This window comes from Clytia hemisphaerica, unplaced genomic scaffold (assembly GCF_902728285.1).
Source record: "Clytia hemisphaerica strain Z4C2 unplaced genomic scaffold, Clytia hemisphaerica genome assembly, whole genome shotgun sequence".
NCBI lineage: Eukaryota > Metazoa > Cnidaria > Hydrozoa > Leptothecata > Clytiidae > Clytia > Clytia hemisphaerica.
The window spans coordinates 866,587-891,684 of record NW_027103286.1 but is presented as its reverse complement, the minus strand read 5'-3'; the positions used below and the strand labels follow the sequence as shown (position 1 = coordinate 891,684).

At 38.1% G+C, this 25,098-nt stretch overlaps 1 protein-coding gene across 1 annotated transcript; it reads left to right on the top strand.

Annotated features, from left to right (window-relative positions):
* Positions 1 to 1,355: 1,355 nt before the first annotated feature.
* On the top strand, positions 1,356 to 24,662 carry LOC136806110 (adhesion G-protein coupled receptor G6-like). Its single transcript, XM_067062680.1, has 12 exons — positions 1,356 to 1,658; positions 14,310 to 14,546; positions 15,932 to 16,150; positions 17,547 to 17,722; positions 18,224 to 18,436; positions 19,191 to 19,461; positions 20,112 to 20,351; positions 21,829 to 21,981; positions 22,466 to 22,697; positions 22,998 to 23,269; positions 23,841 to 23,907; positions 24,149 to 24,662. The coding sequence occupies exons 2-12, from the start codon at positions 14,405 to 14,407 to the stop codon at positions 24,591 to 24,593; spliced, it is 2,430 nt and encodes an 809-aa protein (XP_066918781.1). The 5' UTR covers positions 1,356 to 1,658; positions 14,310 to 14,404; the 3' UTR covers positions 24,594 to 24,662.
* Positions 24,663 to 25,098: the final 436 nt, after the last annotated feature.

The window sequence follows — 25,098 nt, the reverse complement described above, 5'->3', positions numbered from 1 at the left end:
TTTTCTTTAAAATGCAGCCTACTGATATTTTTCCTCGATATCCTTGATTCATTCGATCCAGACCCCTTAGAGTTTGCCAATTGTTAAACTGCGGTTAAGGAGTTTCTTAAAATCAGTGTTTTTCATTTGTAATTGTGCCTAAATCCGATAAATCGTGATCCGATTTCCCGATCTTTCCGGTTTGATTTCCCGATTTGGTTTGCATTTTCGCCCGCACTTACTAGGATATAATCTTAAATTTTATGTTAGATATATTAAGAAAGGCTGACCATGATAAAGATGTTAACATAATGGTTCGCTATTTAAAAATGACGATTACCGGGAGTTTGCAGCCGTCATTAGGGCTGTTTTATTTTTGTTAAGCATGTTTGAACAGATTCTTTTGGGGATTTTTGAAATGGTCATAATTATTCAACCAGGCTTTATCTGTTGCTGAAAAAAAAATTTTCTAAGAAATAAATATTTTTCATTTCATAGGGAACACTTTTTCATGCCCTACCTTAAACACGGGCGCAGAGGCGGATGGCGTTATCGACCTTACAATGGCGGAACATAATGTATACAGGACACGAGTTGAATGTTTAAAAGAATGCGAGCGACTGAAACAAACAAATAATTCCGCAATTAATGGCGCATTATTCGATTTTTATGAAAATGGAAAAATTTGTCAATGTTTGATTGGCCTGACTAGATATAAATGGACCCGTTATTTCACTTATTATGAGAATGGTAGGTATTTACTATATTTTCATGAGATTTATTTTCGCGACTGGAAATTTTATATCTAAGGCAAAAATAAAAATAAATGTTAGTGTTTCCGGAATGCGGGTGAAGGAAAAAAGCTCTCATGTGGCCAGCCTTTTTTTTGCTTTTTTGATAACTTAAGATCATTGAAATAGAACTTTAAAGATAACTTTTATGTACGAAGTATGAAGCAAGCCCTGAATACTAATGTATCAACTACTAACGAAGTCTGCGGCCGGTTTCCGGAAACACTACATTTTTTATTTTCGTCTAGTTCTAAAAATTTCGCATGAATTTAATTTCTAGACTCAATGAATGATCTTACGAGATTTAAACTATTTCAAAATGAAACTCGGAGTATTAATCCCTAATTTCCCTCATTGTCATATCATTACTATTACTTATACCCATTCCAGTAGCGTAGACAGGAGGGTTTGCAAAATTTGTGTAGGAGAGCAGATTTTTATGACACTGTAATTATCTTTTTACATTATGAATAGATAATTACAGTGTCAAAAATCTGCTCTCCTACACAAATTTTGCGCCCCTCCTGTCTACGCTACGCCCATTCGGTTTCTAAAATCATTTCTTTTTCTTTTTTCAAGGTATAAAAAATAACACCAAACTTCCTAAATACATACGAAGATCAGGGCGTGCCCTAACAAATAGTTTCGCCAACGCTACTGTTCTACCGGTAGCCAAAAATTCGACCATCACAATCAACAATTGTACCACAAGATGCCAGGAGTTGAACTCTACCTATGGAGACATTTCTGCATTCTCTATTAAAGCGCTCGGTTCGATTCGCCACGCTTATTCAAGGCTTTTAAACGTCACTGAATGCACGTGTTTAAGAAATCCTAGGTTTGGAATCACTGATCTTAAAAGAACTTGCTTTTTCAGTCCGCTTGAGAGTAAGTGGGGGTATTTTTAGCAATGGGATTTGAAATAGTAGCGTAGACAGGAGAGGCGTAAAATTTGTGTAGGAGAGCAGATTAATTCGACACTGTAGTTATCTATTCATGAGGCGAGACCAATTTAATTTGTTGTTCTACGGGCCCGACCGACCCTATTTTTGCTAAAATCAAAAAAATAATGATATTGAATTTCCACTGATGATGATTGGCTGCTCTTTGCAGAGGACACCCGGTTCCGTATTGAGCGGTCTAGGAGTCGTCTCATTAGAACCGTCTACGCAATGGTTTATACTGCGACCAGCTTGCGAGACACTAACACACAGTTTTTGGATCGAGCTCGTTAAGTCCAGCGTGAACCACTAGGGAACAAGGCCAGCGCACTCTCACCTCATCCACGATGGATTGTGGAATCGATACCTAGCACAGTCACCGACAGGCTTCTTGAGTTTCTGTCTACCCAATCCCCCTCACATGGCATGGGTTGGCCCGGGCGAAGGTACATTCACTTGCCAAGTGAATCACAGCACCGAGCGGGAATCGAACCCCGACCTCCTGGACGGCAGTCAAGATTGATAACCACTACACTACTGCGCCTTCTGAATTTCCACTACATTATATTTTACTCACTAAAAAAAAAAAAGTCTGTTCACGATAAGTGTGCACTCTTTTTTCTTTTCTTTTTCTAAAAACGCTGTTTTCTACTGTTTTCTGCTGTTTTTTGGGGTCAATCACTTATTAACTTTGTATCATAACTTTATATTGAATAAATATTTTAGTGAAATTTCTTCACAGTGATGATCTCCTAAGATCAAAGAATCTCTCCAGTGAAAATGAAAGTTATAGCACTTCTCTACAAGATCTTCATTTTTTTCTTCTTCATTTTCATCTTCGTTTTTAGAATTTTTTTAAAGACTTTTTTATTTTAAATTGTTTTATCACAAATATCTCTCCAACGATACCAAATTTATAAAGATTGAAGAATTCCATCAAAAGTTATAGGTAAAAGAAAAAAGAGTGCACACTTATCGTGAACAGACTTTAGTTATTTGTAAGAATCAAATTTGAATAAAGCTGAAAATTATTTCAAGAAATTGAAAAATTTAGAAAATCAAGCATTCCATACACTAAGATTTTATTATGATCTTCATCGAAGATAAAAAAAAGTGAATTTTTGAACCAGTATTTTTTGGAAAACCTTTTAGTACTTTACCAGCCCTGATAAATGAAAGATTTTTACCGACCGACCGACCCATATTTTGCTAACGATCTGCCCTTAGAACAACAAATTAAATTGGTCTCGCCTGATATAAAAAGATAATTACTGTGTAAAAAAAATCTGCTCTCCTAAACAAATTTTGGGGATGCCTTGGAGTTTTTACAAGATGCTTAACTGATTGGTTATTTTTAAACAATAGGGATGACGCGTTCTTTAGAAAAAGTAATAAAATCGTTTGTCTCAACATTTAAAGACCAACAGAGTCATCAAAGAACTTGTAAAAACTCCAGCCTGACCTAAATTTTGCGCTCCCCCCCCCCATTGTCTACGCTACTGATTTCTATTTTTTATGATTAAAAATTTCAGTAGCGTTTTCAATTTTGTTACGAAATTATCATCTTTTAATGTTATGAATAGCTAGATAGTTACTTTTTCATAAAAATCTGCTCTCCTACACTAATTTTCCGACTCCCCTGAGAACGCTACTAGACTGATTTTAATCCCCCTTTTTAAGTGTGTAAACTTTTAAATCAGGGCCACTAGCTACTCTTCACTTCAATCTAGACACCCCTGTCTCATATAGCCCCGGTGGAACTTTTTTTCTCATGTGGGAATGAAAATTCCTATTGAAATGCTAATGGGGATATAAATTCTATTGTTCCAAGTTTACAATATCCAGTGGGGATGGTCTTGGAGTGCAATTTTTAATAATTCAATTTCGAGTGGGGATGGAATCAAAGTCAATCTCCAAGTTGTACTGAAATTCCCACTAGGGATGAAATTTTTGCCAAAATTTTTGCGAAGCGAATATACATGAGCGAAGCAGTTTTGCTATCGTGTATATGTACCTTTAAATCTCACCTACGCTGGGGAGCGCAAATGAAAAATTACTATATATATCCAATCTTTCAAACGCAGAAATGATTGAGAAAGCTGTCCGCCCTTCCTTAGATCAAACCTAGAATCGCAGCGGAGAGACCTGGAATTACGGATGGTTTAATTCGTTTTTTTCAAAAAGTGTGGCCTCGTGCGTTTAGATATACCAATTCTTAAAAGCTACGGAGATAATACACGTGGTTATCGGTACTAGATAAGCCTTGTTCTTATCTCCTTAAGGTTTAAATTGAGAGATCTAAAGAAGAGATCGGAAAATCAGCGCGGGCTGGACGCGTTCAAGAAGCGTTCAAATGGAGCTCATTTTTCAAGAAGTCATTGCATTGACTTATCTGATACTCCGATGGCGTATTGGCGGCCGCCCACGCTAAAGCTCTAAAGGAGCGGGCCAATATACCATCGGAGAGAAATAGTAGTCATCCATTGATGTGCCGACATAAGTTTAGCCCTCATTTTCGGGGCCGTGCTGAACGCTCAAAAATTGTTTTTTTGAGATCTGGCGCCTCAAAAAGACCGTCAAATCACTGTCGTTAGTTACCACGTCATGAGTATGTCGGCAAAAATTACAAACAACATGGCTGATGTAATTTTCAAAAAATGTGTGCTGTTATGGTTGTTTTTGGTTTCTTTTGATGGATTTTTTGTAGTTTAACTGTACTTATCACTCCCTGAATATTAGTTTTAGTATCCAGTGTAATTTCTGTATGTGCACCAACCCAAAAAATGTGTTTCTACCACAGAAAAGTTGATAATTGGTAATTTAAGAGGTTAAGTTTTAGTTTAACTTTTATTTTGTTACGACGCCACGCCCTTTAACGTATCTAGCTAGAGTGGTTTTGGTGGGCCGTCCGCCCATAGTACGCCACCGTCGCATTTGCTCCTTTCGGTAGAATCTATAGGTGGTTTAGAGCTATGACTTCGAGCACTGATCTTCCATTCGCAAAGAAGCTCATCTTACAGTGAAGACAGAGAAAATTATTTTTTTTTGTTGTTGTTGAATCTTTCAATATCTCTCAAGCCAAGGCCATAACTATCAGTGTTACTAAACGTAAAGAGATATAGAGTATGCACATTCATGGATATAAATGTAGTTTGTGCAGTGAAGCGTACAATTTTCGTAGCACACGAAACGAAAGGAGACAACATTCAAACAGTAACTTTTTTTTGGAAAAACTGTATGAAACAAACCATCAAGATATTATCAAGTATATAACAATATCTGCAACTAAATTTGGCAAAGGAGATGGGCGGTGACGAGATGTTGGGCCGAGGTGATTGTCGCTGGTTTTTGGAGATGATGGCCAAGGGGATTGTCGCTGGTATTGGGAGATGTTGGCCAAGGTGATTGTCGCTGGTATTGGGAGATGTTAGCCAAGGTGATTGTCGCTGGTATTGGGAGATGTTGGCCAAGGTGATTGTCGCTGGTATTGGGAGATGTTGGCCAAGGGGATTGTCGTTGGTATTGGGAGATGTTGGCCAAGGGGATTGTCGTTAGTATTGGGAGATGTTGGCCAACAAGGTGATGCTCGCTGGTCGATTGGAGGATTGGGACCATTGGGGAGAGGACCCTCCCGGCGCTCCGGAAACCTCCGGTGCAAAAAGTGCCGTTTTTTTCGTGCACCGGAACACCGGAACGTTCCGGTGCACTTCCAGTGCTTCCGGTGCAAGATTTTTCCGAATCGAGCTGCACCGGAACACCGGAACGTTCCGGTGCTTCCGGTGCATGATTTCCGCGATATAAATGCAAATGCGATAGCGTTCGCTGCGCTAATCATGTAAAAAGTAACTACGCACGTGCGAATTATCCAAATTCTAAAACCAAAATAAACATGTTTTAGCAGATTTTTTTAGAAGAGAAATCAGATTCTTGGTGATAAAAGTGTGATAAATTGGATAAATTAAATGACAGTCACGGAAATCCTTGCATTTGCACGGGGTCCGCTACGTTGCATTTGCAACGGGTCGAAATCGAAAGTAGCGCGAAAACCCGGTGCAAATACACTGGGTTTTTGGAACTCTGTGCATCATTTGCACGGGGTGGAAAATTAGAAAATTTAAGATTTTGCAATGGTTTTACAATCAATTAACATCATTCTTTTTGTTTAGAATCAATATTAAGAAGATGAATCAAATTCAATAAGATATACCAGGTAATCCTTCTTTATTGTCTTTATATTTTGATTTGGAAAATAAGAATTGTTCCTTCTTATACTGGCGTAAGGCTGTGGCGAAGGAGTTTATCTGCGCGGTCATACTTTCGATTTTCAAATGCGGAACATACGAAACTTAGAATACGGGCATTGTGAGATAACGGTGTTTAATAATCCCGATCCTGCCACTCCATACTTATTTTTAATTCTCCAGCGGTCAAGATTGGATGAATTACTTCTTCTCTCGCTGTTTCTTCTTTTTCTTTTTCATTTCAGTTTTCATTTTTATGGGAACACAATTGCGATCATCATATCCAGGTGAGAAGTGTATTTTCCACATTTTCCAACGTTGTAATATCATAATGACACACATCCATTGGCGAGGGCGAGAATATGCTGGAAACCCTCTGGAGAATACCCTCGTGTCAGAGATCCGGTGGAGCCCTCAGTGTGATGGAAAGCCATTCTCTCTGTAAACTTAGAGCTGGAATATATATTTTCTATCCCAATCGGGACACTACGATTAGATAAAAATTTTCATCCACACTGAAGGAAAAAGCTCCACCGGGGCAGCACTGAGACAGTGGTGTATGTGCGTGAGAGAATGAAAACAACGCCCAGAAAGAAAATAAAGACCAACGAAGTTACAGTCTATATTCTATTAATTTGATTTTAATGATCAATGGCCTCATTTTTATTTTTGGCCACTTTTTTTAATGTTGTATGTATTTCGTAACATATATTATTTTATAAATTGTTAATTTTAAAATAAAAAAGGTGCGTTCTTATTTTCTTCTTCGCGACTCTCGAGCAACACGCTCTCCTTGAACAGCTCATAATGGTAACAATCGGTAACATTGGTGGCGGTACTCTAAATAAAGAATGAAAATTGAAAGTTATGACTGTGGAAGATCCGTGGTACGGTAGATTTTGTTAAGCTTGAAACTAGACAAAGTGACCGTTGCTCAAGTATGTGGATAAACTGCCGAAGTTACGGTAACAAGTAACACACACTAATTGATGGGAAGCACAAAAATTGATCTAGATTTCAACATAGATCTAGATGAGATAATTATTTCATACATACAACAATGTAATTTACGCTGTCTAAGGCTCTCAGGCACTTCTTGAGTTTAGTGAAAGCAGTCCGTTATGATTTTGATATTGATGAATCGTCTCTGCTTCGGTTGATCCATTTTTCCTGAATAAAAAGAAAGTAAAAACATTATTTGAACTTGAACTTATTATTTACTTTAAAGGTATACTAATTTAAATATAAGATCATATAAAGATCAGATGCGTACTTCTTTGTTCTTTATTTATCAACGATGTTCCCATGTGTGATGCACGTGATAATTTTTTATAATTGAGCAAAGTCCGCCTATCGTATTATTCGCGACTAACTCTATCGCTGGATATCCCTGTATCTGACGATCATACCTTTTATTGCGCAGTGATCAAATAAAAAGTTCGGTTGGTACTGGCTAATCACATTTTTTTTTCGTGACCCTGTCTAAACCTAAACGGCTTTTTAGCGCGTGCGAAAATCCCTTGCACCGGAAGCACCGGAAGAGCACCGGAATTTTCCGGTGTGAAAAATGGCGTTTTTTTAGCTGCACCGGAAAACACCGGAGATTTCCGGAGCGCCGGGAGGGTCCTTTGGGGAGGCTGACATAGCTTTATATTGTCCCAGGTTATCATTTTATTTACATACTTTAAGAGAATGCTAAAGTTCAGTTGCTTGGAACAAGGTGGAAGAAGAAGAAGCCATATGGATAAAAAGCTTTCAATATGATTGGTATGAACTCTAACAGATGTTTGATTGTGTGATATTTAACATTTTTATTTGGAATTAGGTTTTACCTAATTTTGGGTGTTACGCAAGGGGCTCGCAAAAATGGGAACAATTTTATTATATTTCTGGCCAAACCGAAACAAAAATTAATACACCATTAAAACATAATTTTTTCTCTACGAAACGTAACATCGATTATTTGAAAATTCTCTCTTTTTCTCCTTTAGCTTTTAAAATTTCTTTCAAACAAAAGGCCTATTTAGTCGATATAAGTTACGCTTCTAAAGGCACAGAGGCTTTCTTTTATAAGATATATTTCCGTGGTAAAATGGTAAATTTTTCCTGTCTTGGACAGTGCTTATAAAAACATTATATAAAAAAGAGAACAAATTTCTTTTATCTCAGGTAGTTTACAAACAAAGATTTTACTTTTTATAAGCATTAATTCAATCCCACAGATCCCAGCTGGATGTAGTAATCAAGCACGAAACCTGAACATTTTAAAGTTCCTCCTGTCAAGAATACACCTAGGCAAGGTGGTATACAGATGGTGCACGTCAAAAAAGTCTGTCTCTGCGGCATTTATATTGATTTACACTAGCTTTTTCTAATTTGAGTTTAAAATATTATTTCACATAACTATTATAGACTGAAGTGTCTTTGTCAGCTTCAGTCGGCTGACAAAGGTAGATTTGGAGTAATACAAAGTAGGATCATTGAAGGGCATTGATTAGATGACTTGAATAGCCTGTTATAACAAGACTGTAAAGTTATAAACGGCTCATGCTGCAGATCACGGGCAAGTTTAATATAGTTTTTCATGGCCTTTGATAGATTTAGGTTTAATATAAAATCGGTATATAAAATAATAATTCATTTTCTATTACGTGCTCTTTTGCTACAAAATTTTCCAAGAAAGAGTATGTTTACATTGAGTCATTATCACACGTAGAGCATCAGTTGTACAGATAGCTGGTCAAGACTTGGGAAGAAGGCAAGAAAATTTAAGTTATGAAGAAAAGATATTTGGTACCCCTCAATTGGCTAGCATGTTGTAGAATGGGCAAAGATGGAGTGAACTGTAAAGGAGGTACTACCAATAACAAGTTTTTCATAATTACTAATGGCTAGAATTGATAGCAATGAGCAACTTTGGGTATCCAAATATTCCGTTTTCCCTTTCAATAAAGGGCTCGTAATCGCGGTTGTGATAGATTCTCCTACCGGACCGGCTGTACGGCTAGGAGTCTCTCAGCAGCGAGGATGTTAATGTAAATGTTCGTAGTGCAAGTTGTGAGGATCCAGACCGGCTGTCTGGGCAACCCGGCTGGTTGCGAAAATCCGACGATTCTAGGCAATTCATCTCGATAGGGAGGTCAGATTCGGAACAAAGTCCGGCTTTATCCCGGCTGGTGGCGGACCTCCTCAGTTTTCGGGCGCACACGGTTGTGATAGATTCTCCTACCGGACCGGCTGTACGGTTAGGAGTCTCTCAGCAGCGAGGATGTTAGTGTAAGTGTTCGTAGTGCAAGTTGTGAGGATCCAGACCGGCTGTCTGGGCAACCCGGCTGGTTGCGAAAATCCGCTGATTCTGAAGCAAACCCATCGTGATAAGGAGATCAGATTCGGAACAAAGTCCGGCTCCTTCCCGGCTGGTGGCGGATCTCTCTTAAGTTTCAGTATGCACAAGGTTGTGATAGATTCTCCTGCCGGACCGGCTGTACGGACAGGAGTTTCTCAGCTGCGAGGATGATACGGTAGGGAAACTGTCCATAGCGTTGTTTTAGGGCTTGTGTTTTTCCATTTCATACAGCAAGAGATTTTGTCCCACACGAATTACGCGCGATGGACAGTTTCCTGTAGCTATTAGGCTGTGCACGGTGATGAGGGGCCAGGCCTTGAGTCTGGGCAACCCGGCTGGTTGCGAAAACCCGCCGATTCTGGGTTTATTCATCGTTTAGGAAGTCGGATCCGGTACACAGTCCGGCACTTACCCGGCTGGTGGTGGACTTCCTGTCGGGTGCACATTGTTGTCTTATTTTTCTTTGTGTGATGTAGACGTGAAATAGTTAAGATAATTGAATTTGTTATCACATTTCATCTTATGTTTATATTTAGTGAGTTTTCTACTGGTTGATATTTTATATTGTTACGGTATACCTTTTATAGGCTTATCTACTTTTACTAATAGAAAATTTTTTAAATTTTTAGGTACGCGCGTCTTCCTGCAACCGTTAAGGCGCGACGAAAGTATAATTTGGGGATACCTTCGGTTGGGAAATATTTTATCCCCAAAATTACTTGTATAGGAGTGGTTAGCCAATAAACAAATGCCAAAACTTAATACACTGGTTTCCCTTATCGTTCACCCACTTCTGGGTCATCCGTTCTGCCCGCAGCGTTCCAGGAGTAAAAAATAGAAAGTTAAATGGTAATTTAAGAGGTTAAGTTTTAGTTTAACTTTTATTTTGTTACGACGCCACGCCCTTTAACGTATCTAGCTAGAGTGGTTTTGGTGGGCCGTCCGCCCATAGTACGCCACCGTCGCATTTGCTCCTTTCGGTAGAATCTATAGGTGGTTTAGAGCTATGACTTCGAGCACTGATCTTCCATTCGCAAAGAAGCTCATCTTACAGTGAAGACAGAGAAAATTATTTTTTTTACCTCCCTCCCTCCCTTTAAGGCTTGCGAGCGTGGTTGCAGGTGGCCATCTTATACATTATAATTATTGTCAAATATGGGAAATATTTTATCCCCAAAATTACTTGTATAGGAGTGGTTAGCCAATAAACAAATGCCAAAACTTAATACACTGGTTTCCCTTATCGTTCACCCACTTCTGGGTCATCCGTTCTGCCCGCAGCGTTCCAGGAGTAAAAAATAGAAAGTTAAACATAACTTTTGTTTTTGTTTGTTTTGATGATGGCTGATTTTTTCTGCACTTTCTCAAATATTTTGTTTTTGCTTCTGTGATCAGTTTAAAGAAGGAAAAATACTTATTTGAGTATTTCTACATGCCCTCCTTGTGAAAAGAATGATAATATTTAGCATGATTCCTTCTCCAAAAAGTTTTGTATTTGAATTTATTTCGTGAAACCTTTTGAAGTTTTTTCTGACCCAAATTTTGTCGGCCATGACACCTTCCCTGTCCAAATTGCACTCGGGCCCATTTTTCTAAAAAATTACGCGGTCAGGCGAAATTCCGTAATGTATTTCTTCCAGATGTTGAAAATTTTCCCGACCTTCAGAGCTTTAGCGTGTCGGAAGAAAATTTCTACATCGGGTGCCAGATAATGCATTGACTCGAGCTTAGGGCTTTCGAACATTTCCAAATTCGAATGTTGACTAAAAACAACAAACAAACATTTATTGTTGTTTTGAAAAGAGAAATTGGTGTTTTGAAAAGAGATGGTGCTTGATGAAAAGAAACGAAGAAAGGAGTGTGATTATTTACGTGGGTCCCGTGCCCTCGTGGGTCCCGTGGGTCCCGTGCCCTCGTGGGTTCGTGCCCCCGTGGGTCCAAAAGAAAAACCCGTGGGTCCAAAAAAAAAAACCCGTGGGTCCAAAAAAAAAACCCGTGGGTCCGAAAAAAAAACCCGTGGGTCCGAAAAAAAAACCCGTGGGTCCAAAAAAAAAAACCCGTGGGTCCAAAAAAAAAACCCGTGGGTCCAAAAAAAATCCCGTGGGTCCAAAAAAAAACCCCGAAAAAAAAATCCAACTTCGTGGATTTCATTGGTTATTGCTTTGGTTCCGGAAAAATAAATGTCTCGAAACTCTATTGTTTGCTTCTTGTGTGTTTTAAACTGCGGGTCGGTTTTAGATATTGTCTGCGGGAGACTGAGTGTTCGAAAGTCTTTTTCTCGAGTTCAAGGTAGGACAAAACAGTCGAATATCAACTCTTTCAATACCGCCAGAAAGAGAAAGTTTCCGGATTCTAGCAATTGACAAATGAGAAAGTTTGTTGCAGGGCGATTTCTCACTGTTGAAAAGACTTGCTTCATTTTTGCTTTAATCGAAAGTAAACTTCATTAACTTTGAAGAGACCCCTAATCCAGACCCAAATCAGGCGATCATGCTAAATTTCAAGTTCAATCACTCATCACGAAAAATGACCAAATCGAAGTTCATCACGCAATTATCGGCAATACATACAGAGCAAAATTTCGTTCACGCATCACGCTCCAAAATTTTGTCAAATCGTGATCACGTTCTAACTTCCAATCACACAATCAAGCCAAAAAATTCGGAATCGCTCCATCACGCTTGAAAAAACCCCCCGCAATATTTTCCGGAACCAAACCAACCAATGAAATCCACGAAGTTGGATTTTTTTTCGGGGTTTTTTTTGGACCCACGGGATTTTTTTTGGACCCACGGGTTTTTTTTTTTGGACCCACGGGTTTTTTTTTTGGACCCACGGGTTTTTTTTTCGGACCCACGGGTTTTTTTTTTGGACCCACGGGGGCACGAACCCACGAGGGCACGGGACCCACGGGACCCACGAGGGCACGGGACCCACGTAAATAATCACACTCCGAAGAAAGCAGCTGAACTTGCGGAATGAGAAGAAAGAAGATGGAACTTTTATTCTTTCATCGACAGGCAAGGCTCAACAGAGTTGTTGCTTCATTGCAAGAAGAGGATCTAAGCTGAAGAAATGAACTGTATACATATGGTGGGAAAGCCATTCCTTTTGGTTTAGATTGAATCTTATTGGTAGTATGTTGAAGTGAGCATCACTGGACTTTTTGTATGTTTTGAATTGATGGAAACAAAAATATTTTGCGCTTTTGGATATGGCTAACCTGGAAGAATTTATTCCTCCCCTTATTCAGTGAGTGGAAGGAGAAATGTTTGTTTGTCTTTGTTTTTGAAATCTTGGCTTGACCTACCCTCAATGATGTGGGGTCTTTGGTTGTTTGTTATTTATGAATACGCATCGATGACGATGCAGAACATTGACATGTGACTGTATTATAAAGGATTTTACTGTTGGTAATGGTAATTAATGGTAATGACTTGTAAAATGTCGAAATACAACGACAAAACATGACATTATGTTTATGGATGCATTTTATTTTAACTGTTTTAAATTCCTGCGCTACAGCCGAGAAAAAAGTCACAGATTTTTTACTTTTTATGTTAAGAGTTTGCTCCTGTTTGTCAACAACTCGAGTAAGAGGGTAAAAGACTGCCAAGTACTTGCCTCCAGCAAACTTAAGATAAGAGTTTCCCAACTTTGAAAAAAATCACAGCCAGTAAAATTTAGAGGTTACACGTAGTAGAATCGTTGAAAAATATTTTCTATATCTCAGTTTTTTATCTGGTTTTTCTTTATTTTTATCTCAGTATTTTACAGCGTTAATAGTTTTATAATTTTAGAACTTTGTTAAATTTTTCATAATTTACGATGCAATGATACAATAAATTCCTAATTAATATGGTTATTGAATTTTGAAACTACATAGTGGGACATAAGTCAACTTATTTCTATTAAATTCTAGTCTTGAAATCCTCTGTATTTCATATCCCTGTCTCAATAAACCGAGTGATGTTTAAAGTTTGTTTAACTTTTTTTGATTCTCTGGGCTCTTTGCAAGGAAGAATTTTTGAAGAGGCTAGAAAGGTATTTTCCCTCCAGGGGCGAAATTTTTGCCAAGTTTTCCAGTGGGTCTATAATGACACAGGGGTGTTTGTGATGTTAGGAAAAAAATTTTCGAATGTTATTTTTATTCGAACGTTCGAAATTTAAAATTAGAAAGATTCGAAAGTTCGATTTTGAACGCAAGGAGTTCGAAACCGGAAGTCAAACGAGTCTAAAACAAAAACTAAGAAATAAAAGTACTCAGGGCGGACAAATGATTATTGAACTTTTCACAACGATTCATGAAAGAATTCATATAATTTTCCTCAAACCCGTAGATGTAAACGTCGTAAGTTTGTACACCTGAAGTGTTTGAGTGTATCTCTAAAGAGGCTCGGACTTCCTGAACCTGACCAGTTGTCGGGGTTTCGCGGGGTTTACATTTACGAATTGGTTATGAATCTATTTTAACTTGCAATGTCTAGTGTGTGACCCTATAAATATTTTGCTTGCAACTTGCGAATCGAGTGACTTGCCTGGATCGCTTCGCAATTCTTATACATATACACTAGTCCAGTGGGGGTGGGGCCCCGCAAATTTTTTTTCCGTGAACGGACGGAAGTATCTTCGACGGTCAGAAGTATCATCTTTTGACGGTCGGAAGTATCATTTTTAATTTTTCCTATCCGTCATTCCGTGGGGGTATGGGGTCATTACCAATCAATTAGGTAGGGTCAAGGTTGCTAGTAACGGCTTGTCACTGTGCCGGGTGCATACTCGGCGCCTTGGGCCCCGCAGGGTTGCTAGTAACGGCTCGAATTTCAGTCAGTTTAAAAAAGGGGTACTTTTACCCATATATTATAATAACATTACCCCCGTCTTTTGCCTGGGGCCCCAGCGGGTCTGTGACACAGAAAACATCTGTTCATCTATCTATAGAAAACAGTTGGAGAATTATACTGACGCAAAATTAAAAGGTCTTACCACCTTTCAATTCTTTAACTTTCAGCTCCGAGGTGTAAATGGTTCAGCTCTAAAATACCCGAGGCTAGAAACACTTTTCCTCGACCGTTTGGTGAGTTGGCGGTTAATTTCTCCACTTGTATGATCGAGTGTAGACGTATCCAGCTTGAGCGAGAGATATCAGTGTTTGGAGTGATGATGGATTCTTTATATGCAGGTGAATGCAGGTGCACGACGGAGAAAAAAAGAGATTTGAGATTTAGTTGCATCCTCAGGAATGGAGGTATAAGGCTTATATTGTGGTCCGTATAAAAACCCTGGTCTGGAAGCCTTTTGTTTCTTTCCATTGTTTCTTACTTGAACTTGCGTTGAGAAATTAGTTTGTTTTGCTCACTTTTTGATCATGTGATTAAATGTTAAACCAATCCCAAGAGGAGTACTTGGTAACGTGATCAAAAACTGAGCAAGTCGATTTTCATTTTTTGATAATAACAAATGAAAAAGCAAACAAAAAGTTAAAACAATAAGCTTCCAGACCATTGTTTTTTATACGGACTATGCTTATATTAACGGTGTTATTTATCAAGTATGTGGACTTATCCCAGACGGCACACAGCGTCAAAATAACGTCCATGTGAAACGTCCAAATAACGTTATCTGAACGTTCAAACAACGTTGTGTGCTAGTTGAGATGTTATATCCTTTATATAGCCCCTGACAGGAACGACAGTCCTTTGTCTTGGAAATTTAAAAAAAATGAAAAACTATCAATCAATTTAAACGCGGTCCACAGTTAGCCGACTTGACTATCTATAAACTGAACTGAGTCTATAATAATACGCCAAAACTTGATATTCGAGTAAAATACAATTAAGATACAAAAGAACTAAAACATTTTGTATCTTTCTTTTCTTCTTTCATACACTTCCACGCACTTCACATTTAGTTTTTCGCAAACAGACGACATATTTTGCCTCCAAAACAGGTCGATCTAATACTAACTCATTCCATGAGTGAATGCCGATGCCACCTCTCTTGAGTAGAGCTTTGATGTTATCTTCCCAGCTGGCACGCAACGTTGTTTTAACGTTCATTTAACGTTATATGGACGTTATGAACGTTAGATAAACGTTGAAACAATGTTTTGTGTCAGCAGAGTTTATACCTCAAGCGTGGACGCCTGATTTGTCTGCTGCCCAAAACTAGTTCTCCATAAAAAAAAGTTGTTTAACAGTTCGACTGTTGTCATGTGACCGAGCCAGCGGATTCGATTCTGGGCTAGCATAACTTCAATATCAACATAGTTATAGATCTCCTTAGTATCTCCTCGTTATTGACAAATAAACTGAATTCGAACCACGAACCCCATATTTCTTCCTAGAGAAAGTAATAATGATTGATCTTAATTTATAAGGTACTCGCTAGCTAATGTACTCTACAAGAGGGGTCCTGTATCACTGAAACTATTTAGGTTGATTTAGAGTAGAATGCCTTCAAGTTTCCAAGCTAGCACCTTACGTTATTTTAACGTTCAAACGTTAAATGGACGTTGTAAACATTAGATAAACGTTGAAGCAATGTTGTGTGCTAGCTGGGTTATTAATGTTGAGAATAATTAATATCTTTCATATTACTCTCCCTCCACGTTTCTGCCTCCTTTTTTTAAAGGGAAATGTAACCTACACTCTGGTCTACCAGTTTCTAATGGAACCATCATGATGTCCGAAAAATCAATGCCTGTCCGACAATGTATTGAACTTTGTATTGAAGCTAAGAAAAATAATTCAGCCATCAGTGGAGTAGAAATGAAAGATATCATATGGACCAATCGATGTATTTGTCATCTTAATGCAACTATGGTTCGGACATACAGATCATGTTTCTTTGGTAAGATAGATTTTTCTCTGACAAAGTTCCCGGGGGGGGGTACTAGGGTTGGCGGATGAGGCGTATGTGCGGATGGGACCTCCCAAAACCGACCCTTAGAGAGACTGATTTTTGCTGAAAAGGTGATCCTTAGAGAGACTTTTTTAAAATTTTTCACCCTAAATCAAAAGAAATTCCTGGAAATCGTGAATTTTCCGAGAGACTAATTTGAATTTTTCTGATTTTTACAAACCTTAGAGAGACTTTGAAAGGTGAAAAAACCGACCCTTACCGTCCGCACATACCCAGCAATCCTTGGGGATTGTTTTGGAGTGCAAATTTTAAGCATTTAATTTCGAGTGGGGATGAAATATATAAGTCAATTTCCCAGTGGGGCTAAAATTCCAGGGTATCTTCTTACTGGGGACGAAATTTTTGCCATATTTTCCAGTCTAGCGGGTCTGTGACACAGGGGTGTATAATTTGAATGTAACGATCTGACCTGGTTGTCCAGCCAAAACATTCAAAAAAAATCATGCTTTGTATATTTTACTAGAAAATGGAATCCAAAGTTTATGTTTCTGATTCGTGCTTGTTTTGGTGATCATTTGCCTTAATAGTTTAACCAATCAGCTCTCTCAAAAGCTCAATTAATATTTATCCCAAATAAAAATCAATTTTACACACCCACTTCTCACAGACCCACTGGAAACCCTTCCCACTGGAAGAATTGGCCAAAATGTCGTCCCTGGTGGAAAATTATCCTCCAATTTTTTTCTCCACTGAAAATAAACAAATAAACCAATCCTCACTACAAACTATTATGCTATTTTTCCATCCCCACTGAATTTTTTGTCTTGAAAACAAAAGAATTGAAATCCCCAGTCATAAAAAATATTGGAATATCAATCCCCATCAGGTGTCAGTCCATTTCTTTTATTCCCATTGGCTAAAAAAGTCCTACCGGGTCTGTGAGAAGGGGGTGTTCTTAATAAAGGATCCCCCATTTTGTTTCGTTAGTAACACACTTACAAAAAAGATTGTTCATTTAATGTTCCATGACGTTCGATAGACGTTGGAACGATGTTGTGTGTCAGTTTGGGAAGATACACTCTACTTTGATTTCTTTAACGGGGTGGCCGATACCATCTTATTTCCCATCCAGAGCGCCCGCGCGTAGTTTTTACACAAACGTCGGATTGAAACTAAAATCTATCGCTAGATTTCAAAAAATGCAGCCCTCTAAAACAAAGGAACTAGTAGATACAATCCGTCGTAATGATCATTACGGCGCGTTTTAGATGGGAAATAAGTGGCTTCAATTTCTCTTGCCTGAGAAGGGTTAAAGTTTTGCTTCTAGCCCTTCGGGCTTGAAATTCAATGGTCAATACCTTTATAGCGAATGTCTTTTCATTAGACAACCTACCACAACTTTCAACGGTTCAACCAGCTACTGTGCTACCCACCACCAACACAAGTATGTCGACAACTGATACCAAAGTACCGGCAACGATCAGCCCTCCACCAGAGCAAAAGGAGTCTCCCCAACAAGTTTTAAAAACTGTCTTCAAAATATTCAACTCTACTGATAATGTAAGTTTTTAGATTTATTTCTGGTTATCTTGTATTGCGCCCGATGGCAGATTGGCGGCCGCCCATGATTAAGCTCTAAAGGGAGGAGCGGGATCAATCTCTCATCGGAAATCAAATCCCCAGTTAGGCCCAACTTCCTTTGCGCGTAAGGCTGAGAATATATCTTGGACCTGATGATCCCTTAAAAACGAGGGTTTGGGTCCAGGACTTCCGCTTAAAAATCCTTGACCCGGTCGAAATTCCGTAATCGAATTCTTTCAGATGCTTAAAAAATTCCCGACCTTCAGAGCTTTAGTGTGTTGGATGAAAATTTCTGCATCAGGGGCAAAGGGGTTATTGTTATTTTTTGTTGCCTATACTAGACTTGATATCTACTGTTTACAGAAAAAAAGGTTTTTTCCTTAATACAAAGAATATATTACAGAAAGATATTTTTTGGGAAAGCTTGTAAAAATATATACGTGAGAAAGGAATCAAAAAAATCTTTTTTTTTTCTATCAGATCACAATCTGCAGAAGCGACGACGCGCATGATAACTGTACAACGCTGGAAGGTGCTTTAACATTATTGAACTCTCTTGTCTTCAATCAAACACAAAAATTCAATACAACTGAAAAAGGAGGAGCTGACGAAAAGATACGAAAAGAATTTCAACAGCTGACTTTATCTTACAGTTTACTGGCCAACTTGACTACTCCTAAACAAACACAAAAGGTATGATAAATTATACATAAATACAACTTTTCGACCGTAGCCGCTTATTGCCGCGCGGGCATTTTTTTGTCTGCTTTATCCCACTAAAACTGTCCCAGTCCTTTTTTTTTTGCACCTATAGACAATAGAAAAATGTGTCAAAAAAAGATTGGATCGAGTATAGGGGGATAATTAAATCATTAAGTGGCACGCGCTTGACCGCGCGACTACGGTCGAAAAGGTGTATTACAAGCTTTCAATGCAAACCCGAAGTCTTGACTTGACCTTACTTGACTTTTTCATGTAATTTCTAAAATGCACTCTTTTATTGCAAACTTAAATCAAGCCCCTTAGTTCACTTGTTGTTCTAATAGTGCCCCCGATTGTATCATGTCCATTAGTAAAATCAAAAAGAGTACAGGCCCAGCGGAAGCAGGGAGAATGGGGAGACTTCAGCCTCCCCACTTTTAAATGAATTTTTTTTCTCAAATTCCTAGTGGGGGATTCGTACCTTGGCCCGACCACATTATTTCAAAATAAAAAGGACTAATCTAATTACTAATCAAGCAAAATTCTGTTTACAAAACCCATAACAGACCTGTTTTAGGCGATCTAGAAGGGTCAAAATTAAAAGATTTTCGCCCGTCACCGCCAACCATGGTAGAGTCTCCTTAGTCCAAATACCCTATGATGCAAAAACACTTTCAAAGAGGAGTTGCGGCCAAAAAAATAATGTAAGTACTGGAACTGTTTCACCTTTTTTTACCATTTTCAGTTAGCACCAATAATGTTTAGTGCCTTCGATCAAATTTCGTTTTCACCCGCCCTCCGCCCAAGAAGTTCACCCGAAGAAGGAAAGACGCAGCTCGATACAAAGCCAAAACCAACATCCATCTCAATGCAAATCAAAAGAACCATTTTACAGACCATTGATACTGTGGTCCGTAAAGTTATGGAGGTCCCATCTCTAAGCCTTGATATTGGTCTGCAAAATATGGCCATAAAAATTGAATCATTGGATGTCACGGAAGAGCCAGGAAACAAAGGTCAGTAAATTTAATACGAAAAATAATGAACCAAATTAAAAAGTGCCTGCCTGCCCTTTGAATATTGTGTCAATCAAGCATTGGTTTTTCAATAAGCCATGTCACAGTCGAAATGAATCATGGGTAATCAGGTGTGATTGCACTCCCATAATGGCCTCCCGTTAGTTAGACACTAAAACATCAAAAATCTTTAAACAAAAAGAGAATCGTTACAAGAACATGGTGACACCCCCTTCTCACAGACCCGGTAGGATTTCTTCAGCCAGTGTGGGTAAAAATAACGGACTAAAAGTCGATGGAGATTGATATTCCCATATTTTTTATGGCTGAAGATTTAAATTCTTTTTGTTTTCAAGTCACAACATTCAGTGGGGATGGGAAAAATAACATAATGTTTCGCAGTGAGGATTGGAATATTTGATCAATTTCGGTGGGGAAAAAACATGGAGGATAATTTTCCACCAGGGATATTTTGGCCAATTTTTCCAGTGGAAAGGAGTCCGAGTGGGTCTGTGAGAAGGAGGTGTATGGTGGTCCTAATTGCCCATGATTCCTATCAACTATGAAATGGCCTAATGACAACAGGGTTAGGCTAGCAGTAAAACATCGATTGAACTTCCAATTCAATCATTTTATGTATTTTATTTCAGGTGTCCGAGAAAAGGAGATCGCAGTACATTCGTCCGAAAATGGTGAAATCCTTTTGATCAAGATGACAACTTTGAACGAGGACATCTCCAGGACCGATCTTTCGGCCATTAAAGTGCCAAAGACCGCGTTACCTAGCAACCAGTCAAAGATCTCAGTAGCATCTGTTGTTTATAAGAATGATTTGTTTTTTGCACAATCGGTTGGCAAAACAACCAATCAGATTACAGATCGTGTGTCAGGTTCGATTATTTTTTCTTTTCGTGTAGAATGACTGATTCTTTGTTCTACAATCATGGTCGTAATATCTGAGAAAAAAGGGAAATACACCGGGAAGTTTTGTAACCACAATCAATTTGTAAGTGCTCTAAAGTAGGTTGGAAGGGTTGAGTTTTAACTCTGAGCTTTAACACGAGACTTAAGACTTAAGACGAGACTTAGGATCTGAGGATCCAAAAGTTCAAAAATGGTCCAATAAGGCTCATAATATAACCTGTAGGCTTATAAACCCGAGCCAAATTGAAATAACCGATTAAATTTGAGAGATGGCCAAAAATCGACTCTCCAAATTTCAAAAAACGCAAATAATAAGCAAGAAATAAGCTGAATTCTCAATAGATTTCGACCATGATTGTACCTCTTTCAAATTCTTCACTGGGCGAAAAGTTAGTCTAGCAAGCTAGACGACTAATTTATACATAGTAGGAATAAAGAAAAAAGTAATGAATGGAACAATTTTAGTCGTCTAGAAACCTTTGTGCACTAACTCCAAACAAAAGAAAAGTGTCAATATTGCAATTATAATTTTTTCCTGCTCAAAATAATTCTTGAGAAAGAAAATATGTGTGGATTTGTGTATTGAAAGTTTTTCATTTGAGTTGATTTCGTTTTGAGAGTTTGTTGTTGTTTGATAAATTGTTTTCTCGCTACGCAAGTTTCTGCGTAGCTAGCCGGGGTATTTAAAAGGCTGAAACACCGGATTTTTCCAGTCGTTTATACAAACTTAATCCCGTATTATTATTAGTATTAGTATTATTAGTATTACACGCATTATAAACGGCTCCAGTCTAGCGAAAAGTAGACTGGAACGCCAGTCGGGCTGGAACGGTATCACGCGGGAAAAGTGAGCGTAGGAGCATTAGAAAGGGTACGGGGAATCTCTGCTTTGTAATTCTAACGCCTTGACCACTTGGCTACCACTTCTCACTGCTTCAACTAGACGATGTTATAGTCCGTTACAGAGATAGTAAAGGCGGGCAAATAAAAATACGCAGAGAAAAACTCGGCGCTAGAGTTCTGTTTTCAAATTTTCTTCTGCTTTGAACTTTTTTGAGTTATAGTTATTTGTCTTAGACTAAAAAACGTAAAATGTAGAAGCAGCAATATATAAAACAGAAAAATGAAGCGACTGTTTATGTAGAAATTTTCGTCATCTTTCGTGGCTTCATCAGCATATCACAGGAAAAAATCAACAAATCACAAGTTTGTGAGATTCCGTTTCCGGCGCTTAAAAATTGGATTTTCAAAATTCAGTTTGTGAAATAAAGTTTGGTATTTTGTGAACATTGGGTTTTCTTATTTCACATTGAAGTTTTCTTTTCACAAGGTCGTCGTGAATTTGATTTTGAGCTATTTATATATAGCTCAACAAAAAATTATATCATTTTTGTCTTTGACTACATAGCATTATTTGAGTTTCAATTCATCAATGTTTTACAGGGAGTGTTGGAAGTGTCATCCATTCTCTGATTGTTGGTCAACAAGAAATCAAAGATTTGGTTGATCCCATCAAACTCATCTTTAAAACGAACCAACAAATGAAAAGAAGTCAACAGAAAATTACGAATACAACTTGTAGCTTTTGGGTTGAAGGTAGGCCATCCTTATATTCATGATATTAATTAATTGCGTAACGGAAACACCCCGGTTTTCGGGTAGAAGACTTCAAAGTACTGAAGCTAAAAATATCATGTGATGATTGGTTATCAAGGATATATTCAATTCAAATATTTTACAGAATCGCATTGTGTTTTCTCGCTTCGTCCAATCCAATGAAGTATAAGCCCAAAGAGCTAAAATCGAATCTCCTTGGTAGGATTTGAAGCCTACCAAATCCTACCAAAGTTGTGCGGCCTAGCGTGGTCCGCCTAGTTTTTACACAAATGACAGATTGTAACTAAACCTTACATCTAAATTTCGAAAAAGATATCACTCGAAAACAAAGGAATCGCTAGATTCATTCCGTCGTCAAAAATACGGCGCATATTTTAAGGCTTCACTTTTTCTTGCCTGAGAAAGGTTAAAGATTCGATTCTAGACCTTCGGACTTATACTTCATTGGCTTCGTTTCTTTTAGACTCTGATCATCGATACTATTGGTCGGATCAAGGCTGTAAAACTGTCAATCAAACTATCGATCACGTGATTTGTCAGTGTAACCATCTCACGAATTTTGCGATTCTTTTCGACGTTCAGCAAACGGCACAACACTCACCGAGCTCAAAAGGTTTGGAAATAATGACGAAAATCGGATGTGGAGTTTCTATTGCTGGCTTAACGCTGACTGTCTTCTTTCATTTGTTTATCGCGTAAGTGATTTTTCAATCTTACATGTTTTTTTATAGAACATCCAAAAAATTTTAAGCTTTCAAATTTTCTCTAACTTTTGAGCTTTAAGCCTAAAAATATTCTTAAGATATTCTTAATTTTACCATTTTAGAAGTATTTTTGTACAACTTTATAAGAAATTGGATGTTCTAGAGTCCATCAAACCTTAAAAATGTTCTCACCTTGTTCTTAATATTTTGGCCATCGAAGTTTGTTCTTATAAATTGCAAAGAGCAGTAAGAGAAAGATCCTCAAAATTGAATTTATTTGCTCTTTTTCAGCAAATTAAGAACCAAACTTCATTCACATATCTTAATCTCACTGAGCTCATCTCTAATCATGTTACTGGCTCTCTTCGTTTTATTCGCCGAGAAATGGTCGTCAATGAGCCGGTTGTCATGTCAACTGGTTGCTGGTGGAATCCATTTCTTTTTGTTATCCTCGTTCGCGTGGATGATTGTCGAAGGATATAACCTGCATTCAAGTATTGTTTCTATCTTCTTGATACGTGGTGGTGAGCGCTTCTTCTGGTGGGCTTTGTCGTTTAGTATAGGTAAGGAGCTCTCTTTTATCGACCGAAATCATAAAAATAAGATTTTGACAAAAAAAAGGAAATTTGGAGCTTGACAGAGCGTGTCAGTTTTTCATTATATTGACCTTTTTTAAAGGCCTCTTTAAGTTTAAGCCGGGTAGCTCAGTCGGTAGAGCAGTCACCTTGCAATCATGGTTGTGGGTGGGTTCGATCCCCAGTGCCCACTCGCCTAAGTTATATTTGGTAATCTGATTTGGGCGGGAAGTAACTGGGAGCTGATATAAGTTGTGGCGCTCTACTTCAGCATTCGATCTCCCAGGTTAAGTGCAAAAAAAATAGGGGATAGACTCCTCACACTCCCGGCCCCAGCGACAGCCACCAGATGAATATATTTACTTAATTAAGCTATTTAGATTTTCTTAGAGAAAAAAATTTCTCAGGAGAAAAGGTCAGGATTTTTAAAATTTTTCCCTATCAAAAAATCGGAGCCTCGGCCTCGTGATTGATCGATGAGAGTCGTTGAATTACTAATGCTAGATATTGCTGTTACTTAATAATTAACCACATCTTTGTGGCTCTTGTTTCCTTATAGTGATACCAGCAGGACTTGTTGGAGTGAATTACGCCTTATACCCACAATCACTTGGAAATGAAAGATTGTAAGTCAAACATATCACATCAAAAGTCAAAATGGCTAAAGTTCTAAGCTATGGTCTAGAAATAATATTAGAAAACACCTAACCTTTGAAAACCTTGTAGGTAAAGCTTGAATTTATTTATGTAATTTTTTGATACCAATTTTCAATTTCCATTTGAAAGAATTAAACTGATGGTAACCTGCTGGTCTTATTCAAAAAAAAGATTGCTAATTCTGAATATGATATATCATTTTTTTTTTAGTTGCGTTGTCCACGGTCCTGGTTTTTACATGTTCATATTGGCGCCTATTATTTCTACTATCATCTTCAATGCTGTTATTCTGGTCCGCATAATACACACCATCCGAAAATCAGACAAAAAATTCAAAAATAAAAAATCAAGACCAGAAGATGAGAATGTAAGATTAAAAATGATTCGCATTGCATTTACATGCAGTTGCATCATGGGTTTAAGTTGGATTTTTGGTATTTTTGCAATCGAGGATGCTTCAGTTGTGTTCCAATGGTTATTTACTATCTTCAATTCGTTGCAAGGATTCTTCATTTTTGTTATGCATACTTTGCGGAACAAAGAAATACAGAACCAGATACGGAATTGTCAAGTACGCGCCCAGGGAGCAAACTCTCTGCAAAATTCTCCTAAAAGCCTTCAATCGCAGAACACCATAAACATGACACTTCGATAATTGATCATCAAAACATGAAAAATACCTTATCGGGGAAAAAATGTCGGGGTTATAATTATTCGGGGAAAAAATTCGTCACCTACATAGAGGCATTTTCGTCACTTTTCCCCGACCAAAATTATTCAAATTCGTCACTTTTCCCCGACCAAATTTACAATTTTAGTCTCTTCCACTTGACTAAGTTGTCCAAATAAAATAGTTTCCTTAAGTAGCTCGGAAATAGATTACGACGTTTAAAGCACTAAATTCGGTTAATAAAGGTGTAGAAAAATTTAGATTTTAATTTTGGTTAGGGGAGGGTCGAGTAAAAGTTTTGGTCGGGGAGAAAAAAATCAGGTCAAAGTTTTGGTCGGGGATAAAAAAATCGGGTAAAAGTTTTGGTTGGGTGATCAAATGTCGGGTATAAAATTCGTCGGGGAAAAATTTCGTCACCCTCTCAAAATGTTTGTCACTTTCCCCCAACATTTTTTTCCCCGATAAGGTAAAATGACAAATACCGGCTTAA